At 46.9% G+C, this 21,779-nt stretch overlaps 1 protein-coding gene across 14 annotated transcripts in view; it reads right to left on the bottom strand.

Moving 5' to 3' along the window:
• The window catches only part of ULK4 (unc-51 like kinase 4), a 598,567-nt gene that overhangs the window by 454,752 nt on the left and 122,036 nt on the right, over positions 1-21,779 (bottom strand). For all 14 annotated transcript variants that reach the window (XM_089306514.1, XM_070050985.2, XM_089306513.1 and 11 more), the window contains exons 20-21: positions 19,041-19,202; positions 863-1,045 (exon numbers count right to left, since the gene is read on the bottom strand). In XM_089306514.1, the coding sequence (XP_089162640.1) occupies positions 863-1,045; positions 19,041-19,202 (345 nt within the window). The remainder of the gene's footprint in view (positions 1-862; positions 1,046-19,040; positions 19,203-21,779) is intronic.

The following is a 21,779-nucleotide window of genomic DNA, read 5'->3' as shown; positions in this document are numbered from 1 at the left end:
GACCCAGATGGAAGTCCAGGCTCTTGAGTTCTGCTTGGCCCAGCCCCGTGGCTTATGCCTGGTCCAGCAATGCCCACTGTGGCCGTTTGGGGACTGAACCAGCAAACAGAAGATATCTCTGTCTCTCCCTCTCAAACAAGTAAATAAATCTTTATAAAGTTAAAATAAAAATAAGTAAAATCTGGGCATTGGGTCTAGCAGTTAGGACGCCTGATCCCACACTGAAGTTCCTGGGTTCAACCCCCCGCCCTGTCTCCTGACTCCAGCTTCCTGCTAATGCAGACCCTGGGAGGTAGTAGTCATGGCTGGACTCATTGGGTTTCTACCTCCCATGTGGGAGGTGTGAGTTGTTTTCCTGGGTCTTGACTGCTGCCTTAGCCTACCCTCTCATCTCCTAGCCACTTTCAGTGCTTGGAGAGTAAACAAGCAAAGGATCCCTCTCTCACACACACATTCCTTGTCTTCCTGCCTCTCAAATAATTCTTTTTTCATGTGGATTCTGATTCAAGAACTCTGCAGGGGGCCTGAGAGTCTGCCTTTCCCATACATACTCCCAGGTGACACCAATGCATGGCCCAGGGAGCAGGACTGAGGCTGAGAAGGCCTAAGAAACCCGTGCATACAGGAAACGCTTCATTGTTCGTTAGTGAAATGGGACACACGGGCAGAAGCCATTGGCTGGACTTCGTTTTAATCACCCAAAGACTCTTACAACATCTTCAGATGTGTGGGACAAAAACTGGGTAGAGTTCAAAGAGGTCCCTTGGGGTGAGAAAAATGAAATTCTGCCAAGGTGACATTACTTGTAGGGGAAAACAGCAGCATTTTAAAGCGGAGCGACGGGTAATGATCGAAGTCGAACCTTTTCCTGGATGAGCCTTTGAAGATGAATCCCGCAGGACAGCATGGCAGTGAACAGGGTCAGCATGTACTGCTGGACCCTGCAGATGGCAGAGGCCAGGCAGCTGATCACGGAGTTCAGGCCCACCTTCTCGATGACATTCTGGAAGGCAGCAGGCGAATGCCGAGTGATCCTGCACAAGGCCTGCGGAGACAGCACAGCAGATCCGTGTCAAGTACAAGTGCACAACACCTGCTCCTGCGGCAAAGAACAGAAGGTGCACACCTTGCTTCCTTTTTTTTTTTTTTTTTCACACAGAAAAAGTGGGACCTTTTCAACAAAGGTAACAGGCAGACAATCATCTAGATGCCAAAGAAAAGCTAGTGGTATTTTAAGCCATCAGAAACAGGCTGGCGCTGTGGCACAGGTTAAGCTGCCACCTGTGATATGGGTTTCCCATACAAGCACCAATTTGAATCCTGGATGCTGCCCTTCCAATTCAGCTCCCTGCTTATGGCCTGGGAAAGCAGCGGGGGATGGCCCAGTGCTTTGGGCCCCTGCACTTGCGTGGGAGAGCTGAAAGAAGCTCCTAGCTACTGGCTGCAGATCGAACCAATTCCGGCTCTCCTAGGAGTGTGAACCATCAAACACACGATCTCTCCAACTCTGTCTCTGTCTCCCTGTGTGCCTCCATGACTTTGAAATAACAAAAATATTTTTTTAAAAAGACATGAGAGGCTATTACAACAAATTGGTAAGCTAATTCTATTTAAAGAAAACCTTCCTTTTAAGCAATAAAAAAGCATTACAAAACTTTCTGAGTCAGGTGCTTATGAAACAGTTATAACTTAAAAGTTTTGAGATAACATATTTTTAATTTACATTATATTCAGAGGCTTAATGCTCCAGTCAATAAACAGTTCAACAACAAAAATTTAAAAAACCACAGCAGAGCAGGAAAATAGGCAAGGGCTATAAACAATCAAATTCAAAGATGTTCAAGGCCGGCACCACAGCTCCTAGGCTAATCCTCCGCTGTGGCGCCAGCACCCCATATGGGTGCCGGGTTCTAGTCCCGGTTGCTCCTCTTCCAGTCCAGCTCTCTACTGTGGCCCGGGAAGGCAGTGGAGGATGGCCCAAGTGCTTGGGCCCTGCACCCACATGGAAGACCAGGAGGAAGCACCTGGCTCCTGGCTTTGGATCAGCGCAGTGCGCCGGCCATAGCAGGCACTTTGAGGGGTGAACCAACGGAAGGAAGACCTTTCTCTCTGTCTCCCTCTAACTCTGCCTGTCAAAAAAAAAAATTGTTCAAATTGGAGGCCGGCGCCGCGGCTCACTAGGCTAATCCTCCGCCTTGCGGTGCCGGCACACCGGGTTCTAGTCCCAGTCGGGGCACCGGATTTTGTCCCGGTTGCCCCTCTCCCAGGCCAGCTCTCTGCTGTGGCCAGGGAGTGCAGTGGAGCATGGCCCAAGTCCTTGGGCCCTGCACCCCATGGGAGACCAGGATAAGTACCTGGCTCCTGCCATTGGATCAGCGCAGTGCGCTGGCCGCAGCGCGCTAGCCACGGCGGCCATTGGAGGGTGAACCAACGGCAAAGGAAGACCTTTCTCTCTGTCTCTCTCTCTCTCACTGTCCACTCTGCCTGTCAATAAAAAATAAAAAAAATAAATTGGAAAAGAGTCATAATACCATTAAAAATATAGTAGTATATAATTCTTAACAATTTGACAAGGATTTATTTTTTATATTCAAATATTTATTTACTTACTGGAAAGTCATAGTTACAGAAAGAGAAGGAGAGAGATCCTCCATCTGCTGGTTCACTCCCCAGATGGCTTCAACAGCCAGGGCTGGGCCATCTTCTGCTTCTACTTCCAGGCCACTAGCAAGGAGCTGGATCAGAAGTGGAGTAGTCAGGACACAAACCAGCACCCATACAGGATGCCAATGTCACAGGCAGTGGCTTTACCTGGTATGCCACACACAGCCCCAATTTGATCAAGATTTAAAATAAAGTTTAGGCTGGTGCCACGGCTAACTAGGCTAATCCTCCGCCTGTGGCGCCAGCACCCTGGGTTCTAGTCCTGGTCGGGGTGCCGGATTCTGTCCCGGTTGCTCCTCTTCCAGGCCAGCTCTCTGCTGTGGCCCAGGAAGGCAGTGGAGGATGGCCCAGGTCCTTGGGCCCTGCACCCCATGGGAGACCAGGAGAAGCACCTGACTCCCAGCTTCAGATCAGCGCGGTGTACCAGCCGCAGCGTGCCAGCCATGGCGGCCATTGGAGGGTGAACCAACACCAAAAGGAAGACCTTTCTCCCTGTCTCTCTCTATCACTGTCCACTCTGTAAAAAAAAGAAAAGAAAAAATAAATAAATGAAGTTTAGAGATTGGCACTGTGGCATAGCAGGTAAAGCCTACACCAGGAGTGCCAGCATCCCATAGGGGTGCCAGTTCCAGTACTGGCTGCTCCACTTCCAATACGGCCTGGAAAAGCAGTGGAACATGGCCCCGGTGCTTGGGCCCTGCACCCAAATTGGAGACCTGGAAGGAGCTCCTGGCTCCTGGCTTCAGATCGGCCCTGCTCCAGCCTTTGTGGTCATCTAGGGAGTGAGCCAGCAGGTGAAGACCTCTTTCTCTCTCTGCTTAACTCTGCTTTTCAAATAAATAAATACTTATTAAAAGGTTTAACAGCATACTGTATTTGCAGCAAAACAGATACACACTGGCATTCCTTTTTGTTGATTTTTTTTTGTTTTTTAGCTCCCACATATAAGGGAGTACATGGGGAATTTGTCTTTTTGTGTCCAGCATTTTTCACTCAACATGTTGCTCTCCAGTTCCAACCATTTTGATGGAAATGACAGAATTTCATTTCTACAGCTGTGTAATATTCCACTGTGTATCTATACAACACTTTCTTGAACCATTCATCTGATGAGGGTTACCTAGGTTAATTCCTTAGTTTGGCTTTTAAGCTAACAGGCGCTATGGCATAGCAGGTAAAGCCTCTTGCAGTGCCGGCATCCCACATGGGCACCGGTTCTAGTCCCAGCTGCTCCACTTCCAATCTGGCTCTCTGCTATGGCCTGGGAAAGCAATAGAAGATGGCCCAAGTCCTTGGGCCCCTGCACTCATGTGGGAGAACCGGAAGCAGCTCCTGGCTCCGGATCAGCACAGCTCCAGCCATTGTGGCCATCTGGAGAGTGAACCAGCAGACGGAAGACCTCTCTTTCTGTGCCTCTCCTCGCTCTGTGTAACTCTGACTTAAATAAATAAAATCTTAAAAAAAAAAATCCAAGACTACCTGAAAATTATCTCATTTAACTATCCCAACAACATGTAAGAAAGTTAATGTTATTATGCCTATCGTACAGATTATAAAACTAATGCATAGGGTACACATGGAACTTGTCCAAAGGCACATGGCTAACACTTGGCAAAGCAAGAATTCAGTCCAAGGTAATCAGACACCAGTTGCTCAAACACTACTAGAAATGAGATTAAAAATCAATAAATCAAATTTAATGAGTGTTGTAGCAACAAATCAATTAATTACATTTAAAAAGAAAAGAGGAGGCCGGCGCCGCGGCTCACTAGGCTAATCCTCTGCCTAGCGGCGCCGGCACACCGGGTTCTAGTCCCGGTCGGGGCGCCGGATTCTGTCCCGGTTGCCCCTCTTCCAGGCCAGCCCTCTGCTGTGGTCAGGGAGTGCAGTGGAGGATGGCCCAGGTGCTTGGGCCCTGCACCCCATGGGAGACCAGGAAAAGCACCTGGCTCCTGGCTCCTGCCATCGGATCAGCGCGGTGCGCCGGCCGCAGCGCGCCGGCCGCAGCGGCCATTTGAGGGTGAACCAATGGCAAAGGAAGACCTTTCTCTCTGTCCCTCTCTCTCACTGTCCACTCTGCCTGTCAAAAAAAAAAAAAAAAAAAAGAAAGAAAGAAAAGAGGGGCCGGCACTGTGTCGCAGAGGGTTAACGCCGGCATCCCATATACGTGCCAGTTCGAGTCCCAACTGCTCCATTTCCCATCAAGCTCTCTGCTATGGCCTGCGAAAGCAGTAGAAGATGGCCAAATACTTGGGCCCCTGCACCAACATGGGAAACCCGGAAGAAGCTCCTGGCTCCAGATCGGCACAGCTCCAGCTGTTGCGGCCAATTGGGGAGTGAACCATCGGATGGAAGACCTGTCTCTCTCTCTCTGTCTCTCCTCTCTCTGTTTAACTCTGACTTTCAAATAAATATTTATTTGAAAGATTTATTTGAAAAGATTTATTAATCTTTAAAAAAAAAAGAAAAGCTAATTAACAAAAACTATGAGAGGAAGATGATGGTGAGCCAGATTTTCAAGAGTCAGAAATAAATGGGAGTTAAAGAAAAAAAAAAAAAAAAAGAATCCAGTCTTCAGAGAACAGGACAAACACCCACAAGAAGATATGACGATGCGGATCATGTTCCAGGAAAGGCAAGCTTTCCTACACAGATGGAACAGATCACTATAGCAGACTTCTGTAATTAAATATTTGCAGGGAAGATTGTCTTATTGATAATGTGCATACTTATCATTATTTCTGAAGTGACTAATTAAACAAAATGTTCTGCCAAAACGAGCATTTGCAATGCACTAACGATATACTTTCCCTTTTAAAGCAAAGTGTCCCTTTCATTGTGGAACTGTCATTTCAGACACTTAATAATTAAACTATTTTGGACACCTTTCAACAAACATTTTGATCTCTTTCTTTCAGGGAACAGGTGGTTAAGTCAGAAGTTGTGGTATAGAAACAGTTAAAGTACAGTTCTCCAAATCTAAAGTCCAAATTGGTAAGTTTTGGTACTGAAGCAATATCTGAAACTAGCAATATGACAAATTAATTCAGTAACAAGAAATCTGGTCCTGATAAAAAAGATCGGCGAAAGTTTCTGAAAGGCATCCACAGTCAATTTAAGATAATTACTATTTATGAAATCAAAACAGAATTATTTCAAGTTTGTTTACCCAAGTATTTTTTTAAAAAGCATTTAAAATGACGTCCCTTCAAGATTACATTATAATCGGAATTTTTCAAGCCGACTCTAATTCTCCCAACAGGGACTTGAACACAGCGAACAATCAGTCTCGTTAGCACCACACAATCCTTGGAGGAATTGGCAGAGCAAAACTTACTCTCTGGAGCCGGCGCCGTGGCTCAATAGGCTAATCCTCCACCTTGCGGCGCCGGCACACCGGGTTCTAGTCCCGGTCTGGGCGCCGGATTCTGTCCCGGTTGCCCCTCTTCCAGGCCAGCTCTCTGCTATGGCCAGGGAGTGCAGTGGAGGATGGCCCAGGTGCTTGGGCCCTGCACCCCATGGGAGACCAGGAAAAGCACCTGGATCCTGGCTCCTGCCATCAGATCAGCGCGGTGCGCCGGCTGCAGCGGCGGCCATTGGAGGGTGAACCAACGGCAAAGGAAGACCTTTCTCTCTCTGTCTCTCTCTCTCACTGTCCACTCTGCCTGTCAAAAAAAAAAAAAAAAAAAAAACAAACCTTACTCTCTGGATACCACGTCCCTACCCAATCATAATGAGGGAGTTTCTAGATACGAGACTATCCGCACTACTGCTAAGTGGTATTCAAAGCAATGGCAGTGCAGCGGGCATCGCTCCTGTTCAGTCGGCTGCCAGGAAGCCTCAGAGACTTCTCACTTGGGAACGCGATCGCTAAGGAGTCCCCTCTACCAGCAGACTCAGAGGCGAGCCTGGAGCAGCCGAGAGGACGTGCACCCTTTAGAACCCATCAGAGTTGGATTTTATTTATTTCAAAAGAAAATCACACATCAAGCCCGAACTTACTTGTTTTTTAAATATTTGCTGATTGAAATACAGTTTGACAGGAGTGTCAATTTGTTAAGTCAACAACAGGAGTCACTGTGCACTTACTCCTTGTAGGATCTCTGTCCTTAATGTGCTGTACATTGAGATATAATGCTATAACTAGTACTCAAACAGTATATTTCACTTTGTGTTTCTATGGGGGTGCAAAATGTTGAAATCTTTACTTAATGTATACTAAACTGATCTTCTGTAAAAAAAAAAAAAAAAGAAATTATCAACTCCCAACTTGACTCTCACTGGGATTAAACATGACAATAGGTCTGATCTGATTTCATCATCATTTAAAAAATCATCTATTATTTTTCACTTTATGTTTCTGTGTGGGAGTAAACTGTTGAAATCTTTACTTAATGTGTGCTAGGCTGATCTTCTGTATATAAAGAGAATCGAAAATGAATCTTGATGTGAATGGAAGGGGAGAGGGAGTGGGAAAGGGGAGGGATGCGGGTGGGAGGGACGTTATGGGGGGGAAGCCATTGTAATCCATAAGCCGTACTTTGGAAATTTATAATCATTAAATAAAAGTTAAAAAAAAAATACAGTTTGGAAAAAACATCCTGAAGTGGGGGGAAATGTCCCATTCAAAATTCGCTTTGAAACTTGCTTCTGAAAGAACATTTAGCATGGCCTCCAGAATGTGGGTGTTCTTATAGTCTACTGAATAAAACTAAGTCCCAAGAACTAGACTAACTGAAATGTCCAAGTTGGGTACCTATCCGAAACACAAAGGGCAGCACCGATTTCTTGTCTGATGTTTTAATGACACTTATTGATGTCATATGGCATTCCCCAGGGGATTTTTCAGATGATGTACCCTCATCTGATCCCTGGAAGACCCTGAGATGCACAGCACAGGGGCAGGGGTGGACAGAGAAGAGGAAGGAATCCATGCCGCTGGACAAAGCTGCGCAGTCCCAGCCCCAGTGAGAACCCCTGCCCCAACGTGCTGGTTCACTTCTTGACACTTCCGCAATTACCATTATGCTAATCACCTCCCTCATTGGGACCTTTTCTGCTCAGTCCAACTCCACGACTTTCTCTGGTTTTATTTTCTATACAGAGATTCTCTAAAATCCCAAAAATTCTAACAATCATTTTATTGCTATGCAATACACTGTCCAAATCAGGTCCACTTCTTCCAACAACCAACACCTCCCACTGATGCCAATTCCAGGTCAGTAAGGCCAATCAGTCTCGGTCTGTTCCTAGCCTTGCCAGAGTTTCCTAGGAGCACCAAGGCCTAGCGCACTGGTTTACTCAAATTTCAGCAGGCAAACAGAGTACTGGGCCTCTCCACCCAGAGATTCTGATTCAAGGCGTGTGAGTCCAGACCCAAAAACGAACAAGTCCCCAGGTGATACTGACACTGCTGGTCAGGCAACCACACTTGTGTAGGGCAATCTGCTGGGGTCAAGAGGTCACTGGGAGAAGTGGGTCACAACATCAGTGACAGAGCCAGCATCAGCACACACTCATTCATTCAACCAAGTCAGATCCACTGAGCACCCACCGAGTACTCAGGAAAGGGGCACTGTCCTGTGGCAGACACACTACTAGGAAAAAAAAAAAAAAACTGTCCTTAAATAGGCTAATTCATAGAGAAAACTGTTCATAGACAGGTTAATTCATTACTAGGGGAAAATGCCCATAAACAGATTAATCAATTACTAGGGAAAGCTGTCCATAAGTAGGCTGCGAGAAATCACAGGTGTAGCAGAGGAGGAACCAGGAGCATCTTAAGCAGACAGCTGGCCCCTGTACACATCAGTCCACGGGAAGCGCATGCAGAGAACACCTCGGGCACAAGCAACAGCCTGGGAGAAGGTCCTGAGGCAAGGAAACACTTGGAATTCTAGAAAATGCCTGAGCGTGAGGTTTGGTTAGGCACAGTGAATGAGGGGATGTGGGCGAGCAGACAGGACACAAGACACAGGCAGGGGCTGAGTCATGCGAGATGCTCCAAGGTCACCTTAAGAATTCTGATCTCGGCCGGCGCCGCGGCTCACTAAGCTAATCCTCTGCCTGCAGCACCGGCACCCCGGGTTCTAGTCCCGGACGCGGCGCCGGATTATGTCCCCATTGCTCCTCTTCCAGGCCAGCTCTCTGCTATGGCCCAGGAGTGCAGTGGTGGATGGCCCAGGTCCTTGGGCCCTGCACCCGCATGGGAGACCAGGAGAAGCACCTGGCTCCTGGCTTCGGATCAGCACAGTGCGCCGGCCGCAGCAGCCATTGGGGATGAACCAATGGAAAAGGAAGACCTTTCTCTCTGTCTCTCTCTCATTGTCTACTCTGCCCGTCAAAAAAAAAAAAAAAAGAATTCTGATCTAGCTGGCGCCGTGGCTCACTAGGCTAATCCTCTGCCTGTGGCACTGGCACAACAGGTTCTAGTCCTGGTTGGGGTGCCGGTTCTGTCCCGGTTGCTCCTCTTCCAGTCCAGCTCTCTGCTGTGGCCCGGGAGTGCAGTGGAGGATGGCCCAAGTGCTTGGGCCCTGCACCCACATGGGAGACCAGGAAGAAGCACCTGGCTCCTGGCTTCAGATCGGCACAGCACGCCAGCTGTAGCGGCCATTTGGGAGGTGAACCAACGAAAGGAAGACCTTTTTCTCTGTCTCTCTCACTAACTCTGCCTGTCAAAAAAAAAAAAAAAAAAAAGAAAGAAAGAAAGAATTCTGATCTCTATCCCCAAAGGGTACATGAACCTCAGGACAACTGCCTGGAAGAAGACTGCAAAGAGAGACATTGAGAAGGAAGGGCCCTCTTGGTGAGGCCTCCGGGGAGGAGGCCATCGCCAGTCCTCACCAGGACGTGTGCGACTTGTCCTCAGGAAACCCTCAGGGTCCATGACCTCAGTTCTCAGTAAGTCCTCATAGAGATCTCTTATGGTACAGGTGCTGTTCTCTGAAGGCTATGACACTGACGTAACTTGGTGTGATGTCCTTGCTCTGGACTGAACACGACTTGGCTCCCAAAATTCAGGGAAAGATTTCACTCCAAGGTCTTATGTTAATGGTTGATGGATCAAGGGTGGAGACATGACCCCAATTATGGGGGCTTGAGAGGTGGGCCTGATGGGAGTTCTTTGGTCATTGGGGCCCCGCCCCCAGAGGGCAGATCCTGGGAGAGACCTGGCTGTATGAGCCCAGGGTGCTGCTTCTGCAACGAGCCTCCGCCAGGTTGCAGACTCACGGGGCCACCTGATCCTCAACCGTGAACTTCTCAGGTGCAAGCAAAGATAAACCTTTCCCTTCCAGAGAAATCTCCTCTCTCCCTCTCTCTTGTTTCTTCTCTCCTCTCTCCCTCACTCCCTCCCTCCCTCTCTCCTCTCTCCCTCTCCTCTTTTAGTTAGAGCAATGAAAATCTAACCCATACAATTCCCTAACAATGATCTCCTATTGCCTTTCCCTCTTTTGTTATTCGCAGGACTTCTACAGCCTGTTTTTCTTTGACTCTTGGTAAAGAAGGGGGCTTAATGTTATTAACTTCTTGCCCTGGGTTCACCCAAGAGACAAGAGCCCTCAAATCTTTACAGGAAAATTTGTAACTTGTAATCAACAGGCCAGGAATAAGACAAACAGGGATGCACAAGACGTGGTCCCGGATTTCACAGAGCTACACTCTGTCAGATATATTAATAAGCTAACATAACTAATGCACTAAGGAACATGTGCTAAATGCTTTAAACATTAATGTTACTCTAAAAATCAAAGCACTCAGTTTTCAACTTCTACCTGGTACTCCGAATAAAGTATTGCCAAGTCTTCAAAAAAAATGAAACAGTGACTTGTTGAAGAATTTAAACAGAAAAGGCAGGATGAGGAGGTAAGATTTTATCAAATTAACTCTGGGGGAGACGGAGTTGGTGGAGCCCTCGGAAGACCACTGAGGAAGCTACACCTGCGGTTCAGGTGAGAGATGGGGTGGTCTGGATCATGGGGGCAGCAATACAGCTGCAGAGAGAGGGAGACAGCGCTCACAGATGCTGACGCATCAGAGTCACGTGACAGGCTGACAAGCTGCTCGTCAAGGCAAAGTATCAGAGATGACCTCCGACCTTGCTTTCCTTAACCCAACTTCTCTCTCCTCCCCACTCAGCGTCAGTATGCCAGGGTCTGCAGAAGAGCAGCAGAGATAAAACAGATAGGGCTGAGCCGCAGAGCAGCCACTGGTGTAGTGGGCAACGGGAGATGGAGGCTGACACAGACAAGGCAGCCCCAGTGAGTGGGAGTTTGTGACACCAAGGCAATGAACTGCTCAGACAAGAGAGAACAATGGCAACCAGGCTTCCCACCGCAGGAGAAGGAATTTACAAATACATCAGAGGCATGCCTACAACGAATCTTGAGGCACTGGAGTAACACTGGAAGTACCAATCTGATTTTTCTAAACATGTACAAAATCAGATTTAAAAAAAAAATTCCAAATGCATGTGTATCTGTGGGGACGTATATTATTTCCCAGCTGTTTCTCGAAAACAGTAACCCCTCCAACAAGGAGCACCAAGATGTAAATTTCTAGACACCAAGGATTTCCCTGGAGAAGTGACGGATCCCTGAGCTGGAACAGGAGAAGCCCAAGACAAGCCCAGGACACTGTGTGGAGTCAGAAGGTAAGAAGTGTGCAAGCCATGACAGAAGTCAGTCAGAAGGATACAGACCCCAGCTTAAAGGGGTCCCAGCACCTCACCTAGGATGACTTGGACATGTAAACAGTAAGTAGTAGCAGTACTGGCAGCAGGGATACATTTCGATCCACTGAATAAAATGGGCACCTGTGGGTCCACAGTGACATTCACAGACACATAAATGCAGGAGGAGGACAAACACCTCCTCAAAAACAAATTCCAACCAGAGCCTGGGGCCTGCGGTGGAAGAGCTCCTGGGTAGCATGGAAAGAATGGTTTCTGAAGGATTAGAAAACAAAACGAACAAGAAGAACCTGCAAGAGGGCGGGGCAAGGTGATGGCCAAGGAAGATATCAGCAGTCGCCGCCGCCCAGAGGCACCGATTTGCACGGCTGCTCGTGACCCCACGTCCCCTTCACAGGAGCCACAGAAGCCCAGTGCGAGGCCACGGCACCTGGCTTTAGTCTACTGGTCAGGAAGAACAGAGCCAAGAAGGCAGCAAGGAGCCAAGAGCGGCCTGTGACAACCCTCCTTCAGTTCCAGGTAGACAGGGTGGACAGCGACAGCTTGCCTCTTGCTTGGGCTAGGGAGAGGGAATCAAGCCCAAACCTTCGACTTGAGACTAACTACCAGGCCCACTACAGTGAAACTCACTGTCACACAGGACCCCATGTCCACTGCTCTCAGGACAGTATCTGGACCCTGCTTAGCCAAGGTACCAGAGGCCACGTGCAACTCCTGAAAGACAGAAAAGCAGAGGTTTCAATTGCTGGCAAACGGGACTGGAAAATGAGCACAGGACAGTGCCCTAGAGGCCAGCGATGGTCAGCCATGGTCAGCCACAGGCAGACCCAGCACCGGGCCACTCTTCCCAGGCCGGTGCTCACGGAGCCTCTCCATCTACTCCAGCATCAGGCAGAGGCCTGCACCCCTGCAGGGTGAACTTCCTTAGGCATGTGCCACCAGCAGCCTCCCGCATACCTGGTACACACTCCTGAGACAGGGCAAGACTGAATGACCACATTATCCAGGCTTTGAAGCTTAGTGTCATCTTGGGAAGTCGCAGGACTGTCCCCACCCACCACCCCCAACCTGGGGTAGAAGTGTCAAGTCACACTTTAACCTCTGGGGAGTAGGGAGGGCAACTGTGACTAGGACTTCACCTTGGAGCCCAGGTCCACTGCCACCGCAGTAAGATCCAGCACCAGACATAGCCCAAAGGTCACTGCGCCAAGGACAGAATTAACAGAGCCTCTTGGACTTGGTCCAGTGCAAGGTCGAAGTCCTGCACCGTGGTAAGGCAAACTCACGCTTCAGCATGCATCACCCCAGCCTCACACAGTGCTGACATGCATCTGTGACAAGAGAAGTGCCCTGAGACTCTGAGAATTAGATGCAACTCAGCTGAGGGTCAAGGCTGCTGGTCAAGGGCCTGCCTTCACCATCCCTCCCAAATACGAGCAGACAGTAAGGAAGAATACTTGAGCCACTGGAGAGCAGTGAGAACAGGACAGTGTCTCAGAACTCAGTGCCAGGCTGACAAAACCCACACTAGACAAAGCTCAGCAGTCCCCACCTCCCCAAGAGTACCTGGGGATGGAGACTCCCTGCACCTGCTCCGGTGCCGAGCACAGACTCGCGGTCAGAGCTGACGGGACTGAATCCCAGTCGGCATCACCTGTGGCTCGCGGCAGCCGCCAGGAACCGTGAGAGCATCTCCACAGACAGCAGCCCACAGCCGTGTGAGTCTTGGTCCTACGACCATGGCGGGCCCGCATCAGCAGGCTGCAAGATCTGGCTATGACCAAGCATGTGGCACTGGTGGCCACAGGACCAGGCATCTGAGCCTAATCCAGACTCAGAGAGAGCCTTGTAGGAATACGCTATCCCCTTTCCAACAATTCCCCGGTTCATTCTCAACAACATACCATCGCAGACCGACCAGGGCCAAGCCTGGGCTTGAAGCACCCTCTAGTGCTGAAAGAATAACAAGACAGCCAACAGAAGACTCCCAGAAACCTCAATTTAAAACACCATCAATCTTTTTTTGACACTGACACACCAAGAATGTTTACAGCCTTGGAGAAACTAAGCAGCATGCTTAAAACTTCTCAGACAGACATAAACAAAGCCAGGATATGCAAACAGGAAGAAATATCTGATCTTTCGATGCACCAATGACACAGCACACAACCAAGTATCAAGAGCTTTCAAGGCAAGATGAACTCACGTAATGAACAAAATAAAGCATCAGACAACTGGTAAGAGAGCAACTGAAATATGCAAATTGTCAGATGAAGAATTCAAAACAGCTATTTTAAGAAACTTCAGTCAGCTTGAAGGAAACAATTCTAACATAATTAACAGAGATGAAAAGTAATTTTAAAAAAATCAAACCCTCACATTGAAAAGTATACTAAACAAAATTTAAAATGTGATAGAAGGCCCTAATAGCAAAAAAGGTCAAAAAGAAGAAAAAGAATTATCACACTCAAAGACAAGGAATCTGAAAACACAGAGGGGACCAGCATTGTGGCACAGGGGGTTAAACCACTGCCTGTGACACCAGCACCCCTTGTGAATGCTGGTGCCAGTCCCAGCTGCTCTGTTTCCAATCCAGCTCCCTGCTTATGCACCTGGAAAAGCAGTAGATGATGGCTCAAGTACTTGGACCCTGCCACCCACATGAGAGACCTGGACGGAGTTCCAGGTTTCTGGCTTCAGTCTGGCCCAGCCCTGGCCACTGCAGCTATTTGGGGAGTGAATCAACAGATGGAACAACTTCCTCATTCTTGTTAGCACACTCGCTGTTTGACTCTGCCTTGCTAATAAATATTTTAAAAGAAAATTAAAGAAGACAACACACATTTGTAGGAGAAAAAAAATCAACTGCTAAGAAGAAAGTTTACAGACAGAATTAAAAGAGAAAATATCCAAGTTATTAGGATTCAAGACAGACTGGAAAAGGCAAAAGGGTTAGAAAGTACCAACGGTAGCAACAGAAAGTCCCCCAATCCTACAGCAGATAAAGCTGTCCAGGTGTGGGTAGCCACAGATCACCACTCTACCCAGGGCATGATACAACCAAGATACCCAGGATTAAAGATAGAGAGGATTCTCAGAGCTTCCAGAGAGAAGATGACAATAACATCTAAATGGGTCCCAATTCGCCAGCCTGCAGATTTCTTTGAACAAAACATTACAGGCCAGGAAGGAATGGAATGATTCTCATACTGAACAGAAGTGAGTAAAAAACAAAACCTGCAACTAAGAATACTATACCCAGCAGAGCTATCCGTTAGATAGGAAGCAATAAAGACATTTCCAAACGAAAACAGAGAGAATTTATGACCATCACGTCTTTCCTGCAAGAAATGCTAAAGGATAGCAGAGGCTGTAGTATAGTGGGCTAAGCCTCTGCCTACAGCACCAGCATCCCATATGAATACCAGTTTGTGTCGCATCTGCTCAAGCTCAAATCCAGCTCTCTGATAAGGCCTGGGAAAGCAGCAGAAGATGGCCCAAGTGCTTGGGCCCTGGCAGCCACGTGGGAGACCCAGAGGCGGCTCCTGGCTTCTCCAGCTATCTTGACCATTTAGGGAGTGAACCAGCAGAATGAACACCTTTCTGTCCCCTCTCCCTCTCACTGTCTGTAACTCTACCTCTCAAATACAACCTTTAAAAAAAAAAAAAAAAAAAAAAAAAACTACCAAGAGAAAATCGGTTAACCACAAAGGACAACTAAAAGAGAAACGGAGAGAGGAAAAAACTGCCATAAAACTAGACAGCAAGAATCAAACAGCAGCAGTAAGGCCTTACCTGTCAATAACTACCTAAAATATAAACACTTAAAAGTGACAAATATTACTGAGACCAAAAAAACAAAACACACACACACAAAAAAAAAAACCCTATATGCTGCTTACAGGAAATTCACCTCACCAACTACACAGATGGAAAAATGACAAGATAGAGTAAGACATTCAAAAGAACTGGAGCCCACGAGAAAGCAGGAGTGGCCGGAAGCAGATCAGGTAAAACAGATTTTAAATCCAAAGCAGTAAAAAGACATGGAAAATCATTTTGTAACAATGAAGATTCCCGTTCAGCAAGAATAAGTCATTGCCAGTACCTAGGAAGCCAATACTGAAGCACCCAAATACACGGAGCGAACACTTGCAGACCTGAAGGGAGACGATGGGCAGCGAGAAAGCTCCACTTAAGGAGGGGACAACGCACAGAACTGCTGTGAGGAAATGGACGACTCTGAATCACCACGTGGAAGAAGCTCAAGGCAGGAGGCAAACTGGATACATCCGGTGAGCAAAGGAAGGCTTAGAAGGGAGAAGACTTCGGTGGGAACAACCGGAAAAACTCTACCAGAAAAATAAACCATGCTGAATACAAGCATTAAAATAAAAACAAAGTTAATTAAAGCAGGACAGATTCTTCTAAGGACCTAAGATCAAAACGAATGCATTAAACTATGATCCAACCGTATCTCAAGAACATTCGCTGATAACATTGTGTTGCTCGTTCTGGTGGTTTCTCTACACTTTTTAACACTTTAATTGTTGTGGGGTTGTTTTTAATTTTAAAAAAAATGCAGCTTCTAAGAAGAAACGTGTATTGTGACAGGTGCAATACAAGGAACATTCAAAAGCATCATGGAAAAATGTTACAAAAAGATGCCTATTGGGGTACAAAAAATTTGAAATTCACAATCTTTTTATAAAACACAATCTGCAAAAAAGTGAACTTTCTGAAGATCGTCTCATACATGGAGACCTCATGATTAATTTTTTTAAATATTTATCCATTTAAAGACAGAGTTACAGAGAGGTAGAGAGAGAGAGAGAGACAGAGAGAGGTCTTCCTTCGCTGGTTCATTCCCCAGATGGCCCCAATGGCCAAAGCTACGCCAATCCCAAGCCAGGAGCCTCCTCCGGGTCTCCCACATGGGTGCAGGGGCCCAAGGACCTAAGCCATCCTCCACTGCTTTCCCAAGCCACAGCAGAGAGCTGGATCAACAGTCGAAGAGCCAAGACTCAAACCGGTGCCCACATGGGATGCCAGCACTGCAGGTGGCAGCTTTACCCGTGACACCACAGCACCAGCCCCCTTAACATTATTTTTTTTTTTTGGCATGAAAGTAAACTTAGCTTTTCCATGACCTTTTGGAAATACCCTCCAATATCCTTTCTTGATGATACAAATGCAGAATTTTTAGCCCTTAACCTTCAAGATTCCACAGATATTCTAAGAACTACATCGTATCATTGGATAGCCACAGGATTTAGCAACCGCAAAGTCATTAGTGACTTAGCAAGATCGTCTGTGGTGGCATTTTTATGACAGATAGCAGACTGTGTTGAGGAAGAAATGGGAGCGAGAGAGACACATCAGTGTGTGGCCATCACTGATGGGTATGTGAAGGGCAGACATGCAGCTCAGAGACTGACTGACATGTTTCCGTCTGTGCTCTTTCTTAAATGCGCTGACTGAAGAACGCCTGAGCCGTCAGCAGTGGCGTAGTGGTTTAAGTTCCCCCACTACATACTGCATGGCTGCTGGTTCATGTCCCAGCTATTCCTCTTCTGATCCAGGTCCCTGCTAATGGCCTGGGAGAAGTAGTGGAAGATGGCCCAAGAACTTGGGCCCCTGTACTCATGTGGGAGACCCACATGAAGCTCCTGGTGTTGGCCTGGCCCAGCCCTGGCTACTGCAGCCATCTGGGGAGCACACCAGCAGATGAAAGGTCTCTGTCTCTCCCTCTCTCTCTAACTCCTTCAAACAAATAAATCCATCTAAAAAAAAAAAAATGTCTGAATGCAGATTAGAATGATCTAGTAGATAAAGAGCGAGTCAAGATTTATGTAAGAGCAAAAATCATCATTGGAGTAAAGTTCCCAAAAATAAGCCAGAAAGATTTGAAGAAACGCGAAGAGGTTTAGCTCTGGGAGGAGGGGCAGTGTGTGCACCCTAAAAGAGGGAGGAACTGAGAGAGGACAGGTGTTCGGGGAACTGGGTCTCACGGTGTGCTAAGAGAAACTGATGAAGTTCCACTGGCTGCCTCCCATCACCTGGGGAGTAGGGGCCAAGTCGTCCAGTGAGGATGCAGGACACAAACGTTGGACTGGAGGTTTCAGGAAAGAGGTTAAAGCTTTAAATTACCACTGAGAAAAGCTAAGAAGGAACAGACTAGCAGAACAAGGTGCCACGCAACGTAATCAAAAGGGCTACTGAAATAAATCCTATGGGAAAGGCTAGTGTTTAACAGGCCATTAAACTGACATCATATTATCCCATCTTCATACATTATAACCATGCCAACAGACAACCAATCAACACACAAGAATTGTAAAACAACAGATCCCTGAAAGTCAAAATGAACTCATCCGAAGCACATGACAAACCCCTGACACTCAAGATGTGAACGTGGATGCTGACAGAAAGTCAGCCAACACTAAAAAGGTCAACAGACCAAACCCTGACCCCTACCTACTACCTCTGTTTTCTACTAAAACCTCCAAATAAACAGTGAGAGAGAGAGAGAGAGACAGAAAGGTCTTCCTTCTATTGGTTCACTCCCCAAATGGCTGTTACGGCCGGTGCACCGCGCTGATCCGAAGCCAGGTGCTTCCTCCCGGTCTCCCATGAGGGTGCAGGGCCCAAGCACTTGGGCCATCCTCCACTTCCCTCCTGGGCCACAGCAGAGAGCTGGACTGCAAGAGGAGCAACCGGGACAGAATCCAGTCCCAACTGGGACTAGAACCCGGGGTCCCGGCCTAGTGAGCCGCGGCACCGGCCTCTAATAGTTTCTAAAACCATGCTATCATGGCCCTACAAAGTCCTACTGGAAGGTATCTAGCCCAGTTTTTAAAATTCTTATTTCAGGGATGAGCATTTGGGAAAGCCATTGAAATACCAGCAGGGATGGTTGCATTCCGTATTAAATTACCTGGATCTGCATTCCTGTTCCACTCCTCATTCCAGCTTCCTGATAATGCAGCCCCCGGGAGGCAGCAGGTGAGGGCCCAAGGAGCTGGGTTCCTGTCACCCGCATAGGAGACCTGCATGGAGTTCTCAGCTCCTGGCTTCCCCCAGAGCTGGTCCCAGCTATAGAAAGCATCTGGAGAGTAAACCGGAGGACAGCATCTCTCCCCATCACACTTCTTCTCTGTGTTTTTCTCTATACCTCCAGAATTAATTTTTTAAAGATTTTCGTTATTTGAGAGATAGAGTTGTACAGAGAGAGAGAGAGAGACAGAGACAGATAGCAAGGTCTTCCATCTGCTGGTTCACTCCCCAAATGGCTACAATAGTCAGAGCTGGGCCCATCCAAAGCCAGGAGCTGCCTCTAGGTCTCCCACAGTGGTGCAGGGGCCCAAGCACTTGGGCAGTCCTCCTCTCCTTTCCCAGGCACATTCACGGAGAGCAGGAACGGAAGAGGAGTGGCTGGGATACAAACTGGTACCCCTGTGGGATGCCAGCACCGCAGGTGGAAGCTTCACCTACTACACCATAGCACTGGCCCCAGAATAATTAATCTCTCAAAAATTGGCTTTAAGGAGAAAAATCAACTTCTGCTTTCACCAGCTATTACTCTGATTTCCGTTTCCTATCTACTGAATTAAATTTATTTTGGTACCTATCTCTGAACATGGTATTTAAATATAACCAAGTGGGTGCCCCCAAGAGACTATCTTACCGATATTGCTGTGATCCTGAGAGAGTCAACAGTGGAGTGTCTGAATAGGTACCACAGAACTGGTCCGATTTCTCCGGTAATAAAGCCTTGGGCTTGAGCAGAAAAGGTAGTACAGACATTTTCAATTATCTTTGCAGCCATGTGATTCACGATACGTTCTTCCTAGAGTGAAAAAAAAAAAAAAAAAAAGAGCAGGGGAAGGTTGAATTATTTTATATAATATATACACGCCATGGCTTCACAATGACTGCCAATGATATATTCATAGAAAAACTGTACCATCAGCCCCTTGGAGGGTTAGGCATCTTGGGAGGTATGATAATGCTTGGAGATTATTATGAAACTGTAACCAATAATCAGCTGGTTATTCACGAGCACAACAGAATTCTCAATGTTTTAATAAAAACTGAAATGACATGAGTATAATGTAAAAATTAGAAGATAGTGTTAGGCCGCCACTGCGGCTCACTAGGCTAATCCTCCGCCTGCAGTGCCAGCACCCCAGGTTCTGGTCCCGGTTGGGACGCCGGATTCTGTCCCGGTTGCTCCTCCTGCAGTCCAGCTCTCTGCTGTGGTCCACGAGTGCAGTGGAGGATGGCCCAAGTGCTTGGGCTCTGCACCCCATGGGAGACCAGGAGAAGCATCTGGCTCCTGGCTTCAGATCAGCGCAGCATGCGGGCCGAAGCAGCCATTTTGGGGGTGAACCAACGGAGGGAGGACCTTTCTCTCTGTCTCTCTATTTAACTCTGCTATTAAAAAAAAAAAAAGTAGTTTTAAAATCACTGGGAACCACAGATATCACCCAGAACTAGTGATGCAAAGACCACTTAAACCCAGGCTGCCCTTAAAAGAGTCCCAAGAAAAATGCAGTCTCAATCTCAATGAGATGAGCAAATCATAAAAAGACTAGACTAAAGCTATCATGGCTATCCTAACAGAGTTTAAAAGTTGACCTGAAAAGATTACAACTGTTTTCTGCCCATATAAATAAGTCCATGAAAAGGCCCAAAACTACTTAAAGGAAAACAAAAAAAATCTTCAGTACCCAACTACATAAAATTCAGGCACCAGTGCTGTGGCACTGTTTACAATGCTAGCATCCCACAGCCAAGTACTGGCTTGATTCCTGGCTGTTTTGCTTCTCATCCAGCTCCCAGCCAATGCACCTGGGGAGGCAGCAGAAGATGCCCGAGGACTTGCGCCCCGTCATCCAAGGGGAGACCCGGGTGGAGTTTCTGTCTCCGCCTCAGCCTAGCCCAGACGGGACTGTTGTGGGGATTCAGGGGAGTGAACCAGCAGATGGAAGGTATCTTCTCCTTCCCCATCCTCCTCCTCCTGTGTTGCTCTGCCTTTCAAATAGGTAATTCAAAAAAAGTGTCTCGCATCTGATTAGTTACCAAGTATTCAAAGAAGCAGGGAAATCTAACTCAGAGAAGAAAATCCAATCAGGAGATAGCAGAAAGAGGCTAAAATGGCTATCACAAGCAGTCACGTACTCAGAACTACTCAGATCAACAGAGATAAATCATGCAAATTCCTCTATAAAATACACTGGATGCGGTTAACAGATTAGGAGCTGTAGATGCAACAGTGAATTGAATGAGAGCAGTTATCAATAAACACAGAAATAAACACAACTGAGTTAAAAAAAAAAAAGAACAAAGCCTAAGTGAACTTTGGGACAACTTTGAAGGATCTGTAAATGTAGTTGGAATATAAGAGGAGTTGTCAGGCAGAAAAATGGCTAAGATACTTAATGAATTATTTCTCAGATGCATTAAAACTATCAACTCCAGGTTGCTCAATGAGGCCCAAGAACAGGAAACAAACAACAACAACAACAACAAAGGTACACCATAGTCAGACTACTATAAAGCAATAATAAACAGAAAAAGATTTAAAGGGGCTAGCGTAAAAAACACGTATTCCACAGAGAGGAACAAAGGGAAGAATGATTGCAGATTTCTTGTCCGGAACAATACAAAGCAGAACAAGGCAGGCATTTAGTTAAGAGGCCATCTGTAATTGCCTCATCTCATATCTGAGTCCCTGGGTTCAAGTCCAGACTTCAATTCCAAACCAACTCCCTACCAATGCATACCCTGGGAGGCAGCTGTGATGACCCAAGTACTTGAGTCCTTGCCACCCACTCAGGAGACCAGAAATCAGTTCCAGGCTCCTGACGCGGGCCTGTCTCTGCCGCAGCTGTTGTGGACAGAATGAAGATGTTTCGCATGCACTCTCTCTCTCTCTGTCCTTTTCAAATGGACAAAAATTTTAAAAGATGAGACAGCAGAGCAATATCTTTAGAAATAACTATCAACCTACAAATCTACAACCAAAAGTAACACCATTCCAACACACAGCTAAAAGCAGAACTGCGAAGACTGATAAACAATTCAATACAGCTTCAGGATACAAAATTAACTTACAAATATAAATGATATTCCCATATGCTGACAAACAACTGTATGAAAAAGAAATTAACACTGCTATTTACAATGGTACAAAAATATGAGTAAACTTAACAAGGAAGTTAAAGATCTACACTGAAAACTATAAACAATGATGAAAGAACACTGAAGATGACACAAGTTGATGGAAAGGTATGCGTCTGGAAATAATCACTTTTGTTAAAAGGTCCATGGGGCCAACACTGTGGTGTAGCAGGTAAAGCCGCTGCCTACAGTGCCAGCCTGCCATATGGGCGCCAGGTCGAGTCCTGGCTGCTTCACTTCC

This window comes from Oryctolagus cuniculus, chromosome 10 (assembly GCF_051225735.1).
Source record: "Oryctolagus cuniculus isolate XC-2025 breed Fujian yellow rabbit chromosome 10, ASM5122573v1, whole genome shotgun sequence".
NCBI classification, from domain to species: domain Eukaryota; kingdom Metazoa; phylum Chordata; class Mammalia; order Lagomorpha; family Leporidae; genus Oryctolagus; species Oryctolagus cuniculus.
Note: the sequence above shows the minus strand (reverse complement) of the source record. Positions and strands in the feature narration are given on the sequence as shown.